Source organism: Tuber melanosporum (genome assembly GCF_000151645.1).
Source record: "Tuber melanosporum whole genome shotgun sequence assembly, scaffold_26, strain Mel28".
Lineage (NCBI taxonomy): Eukaryota > Fungi > Ascomycota > Pezizomycetes > Pezizales > Tuberaceae > Tuber > Tuber melanosporum.
In genome coordinates this window covers 337,513-351,454 of record NW_003298930.1, presented here as the reverse complement: position 1 = coordinate 351,454, position 13,942 = coordinate 337,513, and the positions used below count along the sequence as shown (strand labels likewise).

General features: G+C 49.1%; 3 protein-coding genes; 1 reads left to right on the top strand and 2 right to left on the bottom strand.

Moving 5' to 3' along the window:
* Window positions 1–207: 207 nt before the first annotated feature.
* On the bottom strand, window positions 208–2,961 carry GSTUM_00006347001 (uncharacterized protein). XM_002838536.2 has 4 exons: window positions 2,726–2,961; window positions 2,501–2,670; window positions 879–2,428; window positions 208–825 (listed from the first exon to the last, which is right to left on the bottom strand). The coding sequence occupies exons 1-4, from the start codon at window positions 2,818–2,820 to the stop codon at window positions 394–396; spliced, it is 2,247 nt and encodes a 748-aa protein (XP_002838582.1). The 5' UTR covers window positions 2,821–2,961; the 3' UTR covers window positions 208–393.
* A 214-nt stretch (window positions 2,962–3,175) lies between these two features.
* GSTUM_00006346001 (uncharacterized protein) lies at window positions 3,176–5,206 on the top strand. XM_002838535.2 has 4 exons: window positions 3,176–3,531; window positions 3,590–4,509; window positions 4,569–4,658; window positions 4,718–5,206. The coding sequence occupies exons 1-4, from the start codon at window positions 3,337–3,339 to the stop codon at window positions 4,854–4,856; spliced, it is 1,344 nt and encodes a 447-aa protein (XP_002838581.1). The 5' UTR covers window positions 3,176–3,336; the 3' UTR covers window positions 4,857–5,206.
* Window positions 5,207–6,461: 1,255 nt separating this feature from the next.
* On the bottom strand, window positions 6,462–12,489 carry GSTUM_00006345001 (uncharacterized protein; the record flags this gene model as incomplete). XM_002838534.2 has 10 exons in its annotated part: window positions 6,462–7,043; window positions 7,110–8,180; window positions 8,241–10,836; window positions 10,886–11,243; window positions 11,321–11,376; window positions 11,438–11,486; window positions 11,556–11,674; window positions 11,726–11,936; window positions 11,987–12,126; window positions 12,182–12,489. The coding sequence occupies 10 exons, from the start codon at window positions 12,487–12,489 to the stop codon at window positions 6,561–6,563; spliced, it is 5,391 nt and encodes a 1,796-aa protein (XP_002838580.1). The 3' UTR covers window positions 6,462–6,560.
* Window positions 12,490–13,942: the final 1,453 nt, after the last annotated feature.

The window sequence follows — 13,942 nt, the reverse complement described above, 5'->3', positions numbered from 1 at the left end:
TTTTCCTTCTTCTCAACTTCCCATTGTTTCAAAAGTACTTGCCTGCAGGTCTCATGCAGCTAGTCTTGGCTGCATATGCGGACCCAGTTGTGTTCACAAATGTCAAAAAATTACGAGTAGCACTCCTTGCTTTCGTGTTTCTGAAGTCACAATTCAGCACTCGGGGTCCTTTTTGAGCTACCGGCAGTGGCGATAATCTGCTAGTACTTTTGTACCTCTAAAAGTAAGATAGCATAGCACCTGTAAATGATTATAAGAGATAAGCTCCTAGAAATGCATAGACCAAATATAATGAAGGAGAAAAAGTGAAGACACTAGAGCCTAGCATCAACTAAGAATGCCTAACCATACTCCGTAAAGGGAAAGGAAATGAAAAAAATACACTAGTTCTACCTAATCACTATCTTCAGCCTCCTCATCAGGATCCGCTTGGGCCCCAACCCCAGTCCATACCTCTGCCACCTTTGCCGAGACAGCCGGTCCGACCTTTTTCCTTCCAAGAGCGCTTGCGGACTGCTTCATGATCATCTCCTTCATCTCATCCTCACTCGCACACCGCTCATAAGCCTCGACCAGTTCGATGGGGGTGGGATACGCCTTTTGAATCTGGAGCGCCTTGTCTAAGCTAATGCCCCGAACACACATAAGCATTTTCAGGTATACGTCTCTGAGGTTCAGGCTGGCGCTCTTAGAGACTAAGGTTGAGAAAATAGAGTAATTTATGTTGAACTGTTTTTCGGGGAATTTCTCATTCAGGTGCTTGCGAAAGGCTTGGTATGTGCTCGAGTCAAGGAGATTGTCTGGGATCAGGCTCAAATCCTTGGTCTGCGAGGCTGGTTAGGAAGGCATGTCGGGCTACGTCTAAGGGCGGTTTTTACCTCGTACTCCTTTTCTAACTTCTTCGTCATTCTGACTAGGTATCGTATAGTGTCATCCAGTTTGCCTGTCCTCTTGACGAAAAATCCGTCGACAACCTGTGTAGAACTGATCGCAGTATTCATAGCGTCTTGCATTGCTCTATCGGCCTCTTTAAGTGTGAAATCCTCGATAATGTAAATCACATGTTTCAAACCACTCTTCGCTAACCGGAACTTCTGCTCGTGGAACCGCCCATCTTTGATAGAAGCAACTAGGTCGTCAAGTCTTTTCCGCTCGGCAATGTGATCCAAAGCAATTTCACGATTACGACCACCCCTCTCGCAGGCAATCCACATTGCATCGCCAACTTGGAGTGGTCGGGTGATTGGGTTTATGCCGCAAGTCTTAAGATTATCTTGAATATAGTCGCGGTCATTTTTCGTACGGACCTCCCGGTTGTCCAGGAGCAAATGAACAGTGAACGATCCTGCCTTCACTATTTCGGGTGAGAAGTCAGGAAATGTGGACCTACTGCCAGAGGCAGCACGAGAGGCAGTCGTAGATCCCGCACGAGATTGCGGCCGTGATGATGTGGGTGCACCGCGATCGACCGATGTAATTGACGACGCTTGGGACGTGACATTTCCAATCTTGTGCCTATGCGGGACAGCTGGAATATTGGCGTTCGACTTGCTCTTCTGTGTCAGGACAGTAGCTGAAGGGTGCTCCGGGGAGAGCGTCAAGTCGATTTCGGTGGAAGTGCGAGGCAACGGAGCTACGGATGGCGTCTGAGATCCCGACGGAACTACTGGCAAGCGTCTCCCATCATTGATTGGTCCGGTGTTCTGGGAAAGCGGCATGGAATTCCTCCCAAGTGTGCTTGCACAATCACTGAGCTCAAGGCCATCCTCAGATGCCCTAGAATTAGCTTCTGGCTCTTCTAATATTCTTCGCAAGATAGGTCTATTATCCTCCTCATGTCTCGGGTCAGCCCGGCGTCGGTGACGTGATGGGGCTACATCACTGCTATCCTCACTTCCATCTCCGCCCCAGGTATTACGCACGGCAGGGGTTCTCTTCGACCTCGAACTAGGAACGCTACCTGAAGCGGTCGCACCCCCTCTAGCTGTGGGACCTCCAACTTGGGCTGCCTCCCCAAAACCGCCATCGGTGTCCCCAAGACCTAGATCCAAGCCCTCTTCGGCAGCCAGAATCCCCCTCCCGACCTCCTCCCCTCCTTCTGTCAACATATACCTCTTCGGGTTACCACTGAAATACACATAGTTGCTGCTTATGAGAGTCCTCATGGAGGCCCAGGCAGTGTAAAACTTTCCCGCCTCGGCCGGAGCATCGAAAGACGAATCACAGTACGGTCTCGCTCGGTCGATGAGCTCCGTTTTAGTCAGCATATCTCCATCACCCTTGTAAAGAGCGTATAGGAGCGCATATGCGCCGGTGCGTTTCTTGGGAATGTAGGCTTTGGTTGGCCGTCTTTTCTTCGGTGGCGGGGCAGCTCCTGATCCTTCCCCAGCGGCGCTCTCCCCTCCGTCCAAGTCATCACGAGCGCGACCTATTTAGGACGTCCGTCAGGTTCTTAATACTCAAGTACAAATAGTCAAACATGGGTGGGTGGGAATCTAACGCCGTTTTGCCTTTTTCGGCATCGGGAGACCATTGGCCTCGCAATGGATTCGCAGAGCTTGTGTTAGCCTCTCGCAGAGAACTGGCCCAAGGCCTTTGAGTTGGATCGCTTCACTAGGATGCTGAAAGGGTATCGGACATACCCTCATAGCTTCGTAGGCATTTCTGTAGCTATAACTTTATTAGAATTAAGTTGACTCTAAAGGTAGAAGGAATATGTAAATACGTAGTAACTCTCTTGGAGTTTTGTTGCCTTGCAGTATCATACCAGTCCCTCAGAAACCCAAGAAGGAGCGGATTGGCGCATTCATCGTCGGCCATTATTGGCGACGATGACTCGGTCGGAGATAGCAGCCAGCAGAAGTATGATACAGCAGACTGCAAGGAATGAAGTGGAGTAACCTGCGAATTTGGGGAGACGCGCCGGACAGCGCGATTACTCCGCCGATTTGACTAGGTTGGGGGGTGGCCGGATCAGATAAGATTGGGTGGGATGGAGTGAGATTAGATAATCCGGTCACCGTGGAGGATGTAGGGGAGAGGCAATATTTGCGTGCTTCCCCGCGAGTCGCACAGAAGAAAGACGTTGGATCACGTAAATTTAACTTACCGCTAGACTACGGTATTCCTCGCCCTGCCGCGGCTTGTGTCACGGGAGAAAATCATCCCTTTACCTGTCTCTTGTAGCTGGATCCTGAATTGCTGCCCTTCAACCTTGGACCCTGAATTCTCTTCTCTCTATTTGCCTCCTCTACCTTTCTTTACCAGCACCTTTTGTCAAAGAATCACCATCACCTATTGTTTTCGTGGCACCTTTGACACCCCCCATTGCCCACAATGTCAGGCTCCAATAATCCGACTGATTCTTCAATTTCGAAGGCTTTCTCGAAGATTGATAACTCCGGAAATAACTTTCCCCCTTCGCCAGCCCCTTCTACCCCCACAAATGGGAGAAAGTATGCTCTGGCTACGGAACTCGTTTACACCGAAAATTCTGATCAGTACGATGCGTCGTCTGTGCCTATATACCAAGTTTGCCCCCTTGGATCTCAGTCATCTGTCTAGGCACTGATCAGTGAATCTTTGAAAGTCTGCTACTTTTAAACAAAAATCTGCATCTGGGGGAGGCTCATTTGATTACACACGGTCCGGAAATCCAACCAGATCGCACGTAGAGCGCCACCTCGCAAAGATCATGTCTGCAAGCCAAGCTCTTGTCGTTTCCTCTGGAATGGGAGCTCTAGATGTGATCACCCGTTTGCTAAAGCCTGGAGACGAGGTTGTCACCGGTGACGATCTTTACGGAGGCACAAACAGACTACTGAAATACCTTTCTACACATGCTGGCATCACTGTCCACCATGTAGATTTTTCCAATGTCGACGCCCTGAAAGCAACCTTCACACTAAAAACCACAATGGTCATTCTGGAAAGCCCAACAAATCCACTCATCAAGATTACGGATATACCGGGTATTGCCTCGCTGGCGCATGCCGCTAATCCCAGTGCCATTGTTTGTGTGGACAACACTATGCTCTCCCCCCTGTTGCAGAATCCCTTGGACCTCGGCGCCGATATTGTCTGCGAATCTGGAACCAAATATCTCTCGGGCCATCACGACCTTATGGCAGGTGTGATTGCAACTAATGACCCGTCGCTGGGCGAAAGGTTATACTTTACGATCAATTCCACGGGTTGTGGGCTCTCGCCATTTGATTCATGGCTACTGCTGAGAGGAGTCAAGACTCTTAGTGTTAGAATGGAGAAACAACAAGCAAGTGCACAGCAAATTGCAGTGTTTCTGGAGGACCGTGGGTTCAAAGTTAGGTATCCGGGTCTTAAGAGCCACCCGCAGTATGACCTCCACTGGAGCATGGCTCGGGGTGCCGGCGCAGTTTTGAGCTTTGAAACCGGTGATACTCACTTAAGCGAGAAGATTGTGGAATCTGCCCGTCTGTGGGCTATCAGTGTCAGCTTCGGATGTGTTAATAGTTTGATTTCCATGCCGTGGTATATATAAAGGAACACTTACTCCAAGTTTTCGGGATCTGGCTAATGTCCCCTCCCAGTCGCATGAGTCATGCCAGTATCGACGCAAAGACAAGGGCAGAACGACAGATGCCTGAAGATATTATCCGACTCTGTGTCGGAATTGAAGAGTATCCACATCCCCTCCCTCTAAAGTTTCCGTTTCCTAATAATACTGACGCCGATCTAGCGTCGATGACCTGATTGATGATCTCCGCACAGCACTCATCCAAGCAGGTGCGGTCACTGTAACCGTCGACGGTATTAGGGCCGGCGCCCCAGATGGCACTTTGCTTGGTGGTGGCGTCTCACTCGCCTCTGCTTCATAAATAATATATGTTAAATTCTTGATAAAAAGTTACCGATCCCATCCAGGTCTAGCCTTCTTTCCCCTTTGCATGGTTTGCGGTATGATATCTATCTATTGCTTTCTCTCTCTCTGTTTCTTTACTTAGGTGGGTGGGTGAGTGAGTGAGTACTATATAAAATTGGAGGCGTTTCTTTTCTCTTTTCTCTTTTCCTCCTTGGCTTTCTACCTACCGGGGGACTACAAAAGCGGATGGATGCTGGGGGTTGTATGTGACTACTTGGATGTAGAATGGGAAGAAGGCAGATTTTTGCTGTAAAAATGTCTATTCAATTTTATCAAGGATTCGCGAGTCAAGTATCGCATTGCGGGCATCACCCATCAAGCTAGCGATCTGCGTAATATGGTATTATGATACACATGTCATACTAGTACACACACACCCTCCCCGGAAATCTATTATGTACTCGTACTGGTCAAACTGTATCATACACTTTCCTCCAACATAAAGACAAGTTATCGCAGCGGCACAAGGGTTTATAACCGCCGATCAAGATCTTCATCCTTACACACTCGTTCCTGCCCTATTGCAGCAGAGCTCAACCCAACCCCCCCAGCCCCCCGGCACAGTAACTTCATCTGATCACCCGCGAATATCAGTGTTTGCCAGGACAAACATTGCGACGGGCTTATCATTAACGCCCTTCACTTTCTAAACACGCTACACACCATACACCGCACCTCCCTCACCGCACCTCCCTTCACCAAAAAAAAAAAAAACCAAAAGCGTTCCGTGGGTTATGATACCGGTTCAACTTTCGCTCCTCCCTTGGGAGCCGCTCTACGTTTTTTGTGCGTGTGCGATATCCTTTACAACACCATATCATATTTTCCGCTCGATTGGACAATGATCGAGCGAAGCAAGAAGGAACAAAACTAGCGACGAGTATATATATCCATCCATCCCCCCTACGATAAATACAGAAACTCGGATCGCCCAATCACTTCTACGATACCTGTAGTATGAAGGATACGCTGTGGGTACTGCCGCTTGTGAAACGGACTATACTATTGTCGCGTGGTGGGCGAGAGTTAATTGTAGTAGGTATATTGAGCATCGGGGTTTTGGCGGTAGGTGTGCATCATACACTCTACCCAATTACCGTCAAATACAATGGTAAGGAATGACTCCAAGTATAATATCTACACCCTTCCCAAATTTAAGGTCTCGGCGCGGTGAAGGGGTATATCACTTATTTCTCCGGATTTTTGTATGATAGCGCTGGTGGGGGGTTTTTTTTCTTCTTCCTTCTACGCAGGTTGGGCAATCTGTCGGTATCGAGGGGGAGGGAGGGAGGGGGGAAGGCCAAATTTGTGGATCTGGTTGGCACTTGAGTGATTCGGAGAAGGGGAAAAATGCCAGTGGTGGTTTAGATGTGTGCTCTTCACGTGGCGGTCAGGTATACGTGAAGAGGGTTTTGGTTTGATACCTTGATCGCTTGCTTCCCTTTTCCGTGATATCATTCCTGCAACTTCCTGATTCTAATACACGAGTGATAAATTGTGATCATTACTCTCATACGGTACTTGTACCACTATTATGTGCGGTAAATATTATGAAAAACCCTCACGAGGAAAATTGGAATAGACGAGATACAAAGAAAGCCCCTTCCAACCAACCAACCAATCTCATCCAACATCACTAGTGTCACAACTTACTAGCTTACTAGTACATTACCGCCCACATAGGATCGAACTGCCCCTCCACCTCGCGCTGGCCCCTATATACCACTTCCTCCTCCTCGCTGACGGGTAGATTATCGCTACCCTGCAACCTCTGCACGAGGCTCCGTGCCTCGAGTAGGCTGACTAACGTCCTACCGCACCTAGCCTCCTGAGCCGCCTTGCATGCGAGCTTGAAAGCGGAATCTACGTTGGGCACATCATACATTTTCTCCGGTGGTTCCCCATTTTCTGAGACTTCCGAAGCGCTGTCCTCTGAAGGGGAGAAACCAAAGAGCCGGGGTCTAAAGATCCCGCCGTGGTAACCCTGGGCGTGTATGGCTTGGGGTTTTTGGGAGATCTTTGTGAGGTAATTGCTCGTTGCGATCTCCAGTGGGGTGCGGCCCGAGGCGTTTTCCGTGTTTATGTGTTCTGGCTTGAGGGACAAGAGCAGGCGGGCGGGGATCGCCAGATTTCTTCGGAGAACCTAGTAATTCCCCTATGTCAGCATGAAGTCTCAGAGGATAGAGGGGAAGGGAGGGGGTGTAGCTACAGTATGAATCGGGAGATTCCCTTCGGAGTCGAAAAGCCCCAACTCTTTACCCTTGGAGTACTTGAGAAGGGTTTTCATACCGAGAAGGTGGAACTGGCTGCCCCTGGACATGGGAGGTGAAAGTAGTTGGCCAAGAAGGTGCGCAAGGGGAGTGCGCCCGTGGCGACGTGTGCGTTGCAAGAACATATCTGCCAATTTATCTTCGGGGAGAAGCCCCACCGTTTCTTCGATTATAGGGACTAACAAATTAGGGTAATCGCTGGTATTGCAAAAAGCTAAATGTAGAGCATTTCGGCCCATGAAGTCACGAGTGGAAAAATCGGCGGCAACATCCTCTTGACGGAGGTATTTGATTGCTTGAATCCGATGATGGGCAACCGCGAACAATGCGGGTGTGAGACCAGAGCTGGTGCGAGAGTCTAGGGACCCGGGACGTGAAACCAAGAACCGGAAAGCCTCCATTGGATCAGGCCCAGCCCATCCTAACAGGCAGATATGCGGGAGATTTCTGTTGTCCAAGCCAAGTGATTCTCTGAATAACTTTGGCAGTGCTTCTCCTTGGTTCTTCAGTAACTTGGCACGCTCATCTTGGGGGTTGAGGTCCATGAACGAATCGAGACATCTCCGGGGCCGATCACTCAAAAGCCATTTGATCGAGTCAAGATTTCCAAAGTATGCCGCCAACTGGAGTGGTTTTTGGACATCTTTCGTGTCTGGTGAGGAGGTTTCATATGGGTTGTGCACTCGTGCTCTTGTGCCGTTGACTACAAGGCCTTGGTAATACTTGGGCTTAGCATTCTGGACCTCGGGATCTTTTTCCCTCAATGAACTATAGTGAATCCCAAAGGTGTAGCGCTTCATCAGCTCTTCTAGGACCCATATCCGACCTAGGGCAAGTGCCAATCTGACATGCGCACAGCCGTTATACCGCCATAGCCCATTGAACGGAAGGATGTATCGGCGGACGGCCTCGAGTCCGCCAAACTCCTCTACAGCTGACAATATGAATTCAAAGAGCTCTGAATCGTCCTTGTATATTGAGAATGAAAGTATGGTCCATCCCCCCAGCCACTATTTTGGTGCAACAATCAGCTCAAGAAGCTCTATGGGAAATTTCCGTATCAGTCTTACCTGAAATAGTTTCTGTTTCCTGAGTGAGGCTTCCTCCTCTTCACCCAGCAGCTCATCTAATTGGGGTGAGCCCTGGCGTATAAAGTCACGTGGGGAAACGCTGCACTTGACGAAATCAGACACTGCACCAGCATCTTCAAGAGTAAAGTCCTCGTCGCTAGTCTCTTGGAGATAATGCTCAGCGCCATCGTCATCGCTGTCGCCGGGTATACTGATCCTAACTGCCTTTCTGGCTTGCTTTTTGCCCGGTTCCTCGTATTGAGATTTCACGATTTCTAATATTAGTTTAGCCATGGCGTAATCGCGGCGGTAGATAGCTACCCACAGTGTGGTCCATCCCCGACTACTCACGGAAATTTGAAGAGCCGGCATAGGGGGTTCTCCGGAGGGGCCTGTTGTAAGAGTCTTTACAGTTTCCTGATCTCCTTTCCAAATTGCATTGAATAATTCGCTATACCGTTCACGTGTATCCCGTTGACAGGCGATTGAGACCTCAAAAGGCACCGCATAAGGGGATGGGGTTCCTGGGGCGCCAAATAGACCCCCAACACCCTGGTTAACTAGGCCAAAAGGAAGTGCGGGTTGCACCGCGGGCGGAACCAGTGTCCTTTCCGGATATAACTCTTTAAAAGTTTTTGCCCCAGCCTCGAGTAATACCTTCTCAGTCTCTTCGAACAATCGCAGGAGCCCCTCAACCTCCTCCTTCGTATTTGCCGTCCGACTCACCCCGAATCTCGTAGGCTGTCGCCCAAAACCTCCCGACCTAATTTCTCGAGCCTTGTTTTCTCTCTTCCAAGCAAATTCAGCAGTGAATCGCTCCCAGGACCCTTCTGGAAAGCTATCAAGGAAAGAGGCGGGGAGCGGCTCTTCGCTCCGAACAGCGACCACTTCCGGCTCCGCGTTGAGGAAATTGCGGTATGCCTCGATCTTGTTACGTAACTGGTCAAGAACGGTTTCACCTGGAGTTTGAAGTGGCCCTGTGGCCTGGTTGAAGTCCCATCGGGTCGCTGTAGACGAAGCGATAGTTGATGGGTCTGCCCCTGCCTTTATAAGGCGTGGTATGAGTGCGCATGCGGACTCGCATTCGATGGAGATTTCGATGGTTTGTTTGAGTTCCTTGTAGTAATGGTTAGTATTATGTCCTTGGTAAGTTGTGTTGTAACGGGTCTTCAAGTAGCGGTGAAACTCGTCGAACTTGACATGTCCAGCTGCACCTCTGTCAAGAAGGTAATTTGCGATATCGAGTGATTTACCTTCCCCCGCTTTTCTCAAAGCTGCTATAAGGGGTGTAGTCACTTCATTTTGGACGTTGTGAGCGGAAACTTGATTGAGAACGCTTGTCGCCCCTAGGCCATCGAGCTCAAACATTTTTTCCAAAACAGGCGTTGCATCATGCATCACTGCATGCAGTAATCCAGTGGCTTTGGAGAAATTGTCAGCTTGTGAAGTCCTTGCGCCTACCCTCAAAAGCGTAGTAGCCATCTCAGCTTGCTTTTCCTTAGGGAGTTGATAAATAAGAGCGAGGACAAGTACGGCTGCTTTCGGCATCTTGGGTCTCCCGTACATCCTCTCAAAGATCTTCATAGGGATAAGTGGATCAGCGCCAAAGTCAGAAACCAATAGCTCAACGACGTTACAGTGACCACGAACGATAGCATGGTGGAGGGGTGTCATTTGGTAATCCCAATCAATGACATTAATATCATATATATCGTCCTGATCCTCATCCTCATCGTCATCATCGATCACCCCTTCCACCGGTCCGCCTTCTTCTTTATCCTTTTTCACTCTAACGTAGGAGCCATCAGTGGCAGTTTCTGCAGCGATTGACGCAGTCCCAGCTCCCATGTACTCAAATTCTTCGCCAGACAAATCTGACTGTGAGTGGATCGATTCCGACATGTTCTCGTCGCCGTCAGCACCGACTTCTCTGGCTCGCGAGCCTTCCGTAGCTCTCCTATTTTTATCCCTAAAGTCTCTTCCATGCTCGTTCTCTTCGCTCTTCTTGAGTAGAGCGGTGATGATATCAGCCCTCCCCTTCCCTGCCGCAATGTGGAGCGCTGTGCGTCCGTCCTGGATTCTTGCCACGAGCCTTGCACCAGCGTCAACCAAGACCTGTATAATTTCGACTAGGGTACCCTCATTCAGCACGGCTAAATGCAATGGGGTTCGGCCACAAAAGTCCCGACAATTGATGCTTGCTTTCCCCTCTTCCGTAGCGCACCAAGACATGACGAACTCAAGGTCATTTTTAACAATAGCCTGACAGAATCGCTCCGTGTTTCCGACATATGCCATTTCGGTATAATCTTCTGGGCCGAGTGGGTAAAAGCTACCAATCTCTTGCCTTCCAGGGTCGTCTTTGAGGAACTTGAGGTCTCCACGGATATACGTGGCGTCTTCCTGCTCCTGTACTTTTTTCTCTTCATCGTTTAATGGATCCGGGCAGAAGCCGCAGCAGTCTACAACCACTCCTTTAACAGTGCCGAGAAATACAGGGTGTCGATGAAGATGAACTGTGCGGTGAGGGGGAGCATTCCGGGGGTTCCATTCCGCGTTCAATAGGAGGTCCCTCTTGATAAACAGCCTCTCAATTCTAGCCTTTGTCAATTGAATGTCCGTTGCAAATTATCAGAGAAGCTCACTTCTTGGCGTCGTAACTTGGCCCATAAGGAATTGAGAATTTCTCGTAATTTGACACATCCTCAAAGTCCCATTCAGCGAGATCCTCATCCGCCCCCTGTTTTTTATTGTCCCGCCCCCCCCTCACCCAGGACGAGGCGCAAGGGTCCACCGGACGTCCCATCTCCTCCTTTCTCTGGCGTACATATGCATCTCGTCCCTCCGGCTCAGGAAGGGCCTCGAGGACGAGAAGCCTAGCTAAACCGACAGTTCTACTGAACGATCGTTCGAATATGGTTGGGTCGATGCGCGAGCGGTCTAGGAACGGACAATAAACCTCGAACCCTCGACGGGAATACTTGGCAAGACGATTCTCATATGCTGATGCACTGTTAGAGCCCGGAGAATAAAAATGAGAAAGAAGGGGAGCAAAAAGGAAAAAAAAAATGGCGAGTCACAAGGAGATCTTCTGGTAAGGTCAATGTCATTGCATTGGGTCAATGCAGCCGCGATACTACAACAAATTTTAGCTTTAAGGGATTCGTCGAAGGGATGAATGGTCATATTGCACATACGCACGAGGAATCGCCAGAACTCGAGCACCATCATAAGCAACACATGCACCTTAAGATATGCTGTTAGTAAATATTTTGAAGGATAAGGGTGAAACTTGGAAGTGGCAGGTAGATTCACAATTCACGTCGAAGCCGGTAAGGATATGAGAGATGCTCTTGTACAGCCTCAAGACTATCTGAACGTGTCTGTTCGGATATTGGCTGACAATGGTGATGGTGTTCTTCGTTCTCACAGTACTGATCAACTTGAATTAGCCTGATTAGCCACACGTGCTCGATACAACTCACGTTGTCTCCCAAATAAGGTTATCCTTGATGGTGTTCTCAATAGCCGCCATCTTTTCGATGGCCTCTTGCGGGTCCTCAATTCCATAAATGAACAAATCAATGTCGGAGGCGGGAGCAATGATATCATGATAATACTCGCGGAGCAACCTCATGCTCTTACCCTGCTCTTCCGGCGTACATAGAAGGGGGGTTAGGACGGACGAACCAGCGGCTAAGCAACATTAGCCCTTGAATGTAACAATGATCCGGGGGGGTACTGACCAACAACATGGCTCCAATCAAGGTTCATCAAAGCCCCTTCACTAAAGATAGCAAAGTTCTTCTTGAAATTCTCCAATGAACTGACCAATGCCGGCTCCCCATCAGATTTCCGGTCTTTCTCACCTAATGGCATCACATATCTTTAACTCCGGGGTCAGTAAAAGTCCTATATTCCCCTGGAGAGGAACAATATACCTCTTCTGCTCCTCCGGACTCTCATCAAGCTTCCTCCCACGGATCTTGAGCAAGCTATCATTCCCATCTTCGAACAATGAGATGAGGTTGACATCGCCCTTGACAAACTGGTGATCGGGAGCCTGAGCAAAGTAGGCACGGAGGGCCGTCTCATACTCGATGAAGGGTTCAAGAAGCTGGCGAACAGGAACGCCCGGGTTTGCCTCAACGTGGTGAAGGAATTTAGTGGGGGGGACGGGAAGTTCCGGGAGCCGATCAGGAAGTGGGACGGGGGTGGCCAGGTGAGGTATCTTGGATTTGAGAGGCATATTCATCATATTTTTGGCCCGTAAAGGGTGTCAAAGAAAGGAATAATTTTATCTTCTGTCTTTCTTCCTTCCGGTATGTTATGAATACCAGTGGACGATTTTAATGATGAAAAATCCAATCAACGCGTCTCCCCTCTCCGCTTTATGGGAGAATGGTGGACCACCGCGTGAGTCAAACGCGTCCTTCCAGGAACGCGTTGTCACTGGAATATCCCGTGATCACAGGGATATCGTACCATCGGGATATGCAGTAAAAGGCGATTGAACCAATAGGCTGCATGCAGCAAGAGTCATCGTACTTGTATCATCGAGGTTGTGACTCACAACTCGTGCACTAATTATCGGTTAATTGCGAGTTGATTGTTCACTTCGCCAATACCCGCGAATAAAGCAGTCAATTCAAGATGTCTGGATATTAATTGAGTCATTACTGGTGATCAATCGGGTGCATCACTGTCCTATCGGCCGCGCCCTTTGTTCGGACCCATAGCCTCATCGAAGCTTGATGTTTTTGAACCCGCTTCTATTTCCTAATTCTCTGGTTTCTAATATATCAGTGAATAGCCTTGCACCACGGATAGGTGTTGTTGAGGAGCATCCGCCATTCAAAGTTGAGCGATTCTATCCACCACGCTGGCACCGCACGGGTGTGATACAGTATCGGGTTAATTGGACGACAACTTCGCAAGAGTACAGTAAGGCATGAAGCTTATCGGGCTCCCGCATATTGGTCTGATACCGGTACCAGTCTCGCAACCCAATTATCATAGCTCGTTGAGTGGTATTGGGCTAGAACAATTCACTGGGACACATGGGTTATATTTGGCTGGTTAACCGCCAATAACCAATATGATACAATAGGATGTTTGCGGACTGCACCAGGCAGTCCTGGCTAGATGCCTGGACATAGCCCAGGGGTGAGAGGGGTCTTACCAAACTCGTTATATGATATCCCCCATTTTGTTGAGGCTTCAGGAATTCGTGAGGCAGTAGGAAAAGTGAAGCTACCCCTGGTGCCTCTCCTTCAATGACAAAACTTTACCCAAAACAGCAGTTTCTTTCCTCTCCTCTTTCTCCCCATCAATTATTCTACCCGACTACCAAAAAATTCAATTCCACTTTGTCCCCCAAGAGTTTAGAAAGCCTCAATAATGTTAAGGAGATCGGCCCCATCACCAGCATCGTAGAGTATTTGAATGGGCAATTCGTCTACCGTGCTGCCGGCAACACACTGACGTCCAGAGAAATCCACGATCTCTGCCAGCTCAGGATAGGTTTAGCTTGACAAGTTAACAGAATTGCAAACCCCGTTGGTGAGATCCAACACCTGTTGAGGGCTGATCTTGAGTGTGGTGTGGAAATTACAGATATACACCCGGCGGAAGCGCCACAACTTTGCCATAACACACCTATGCCTCACGATACCATACCTATACCGATAACCAGCGTACTC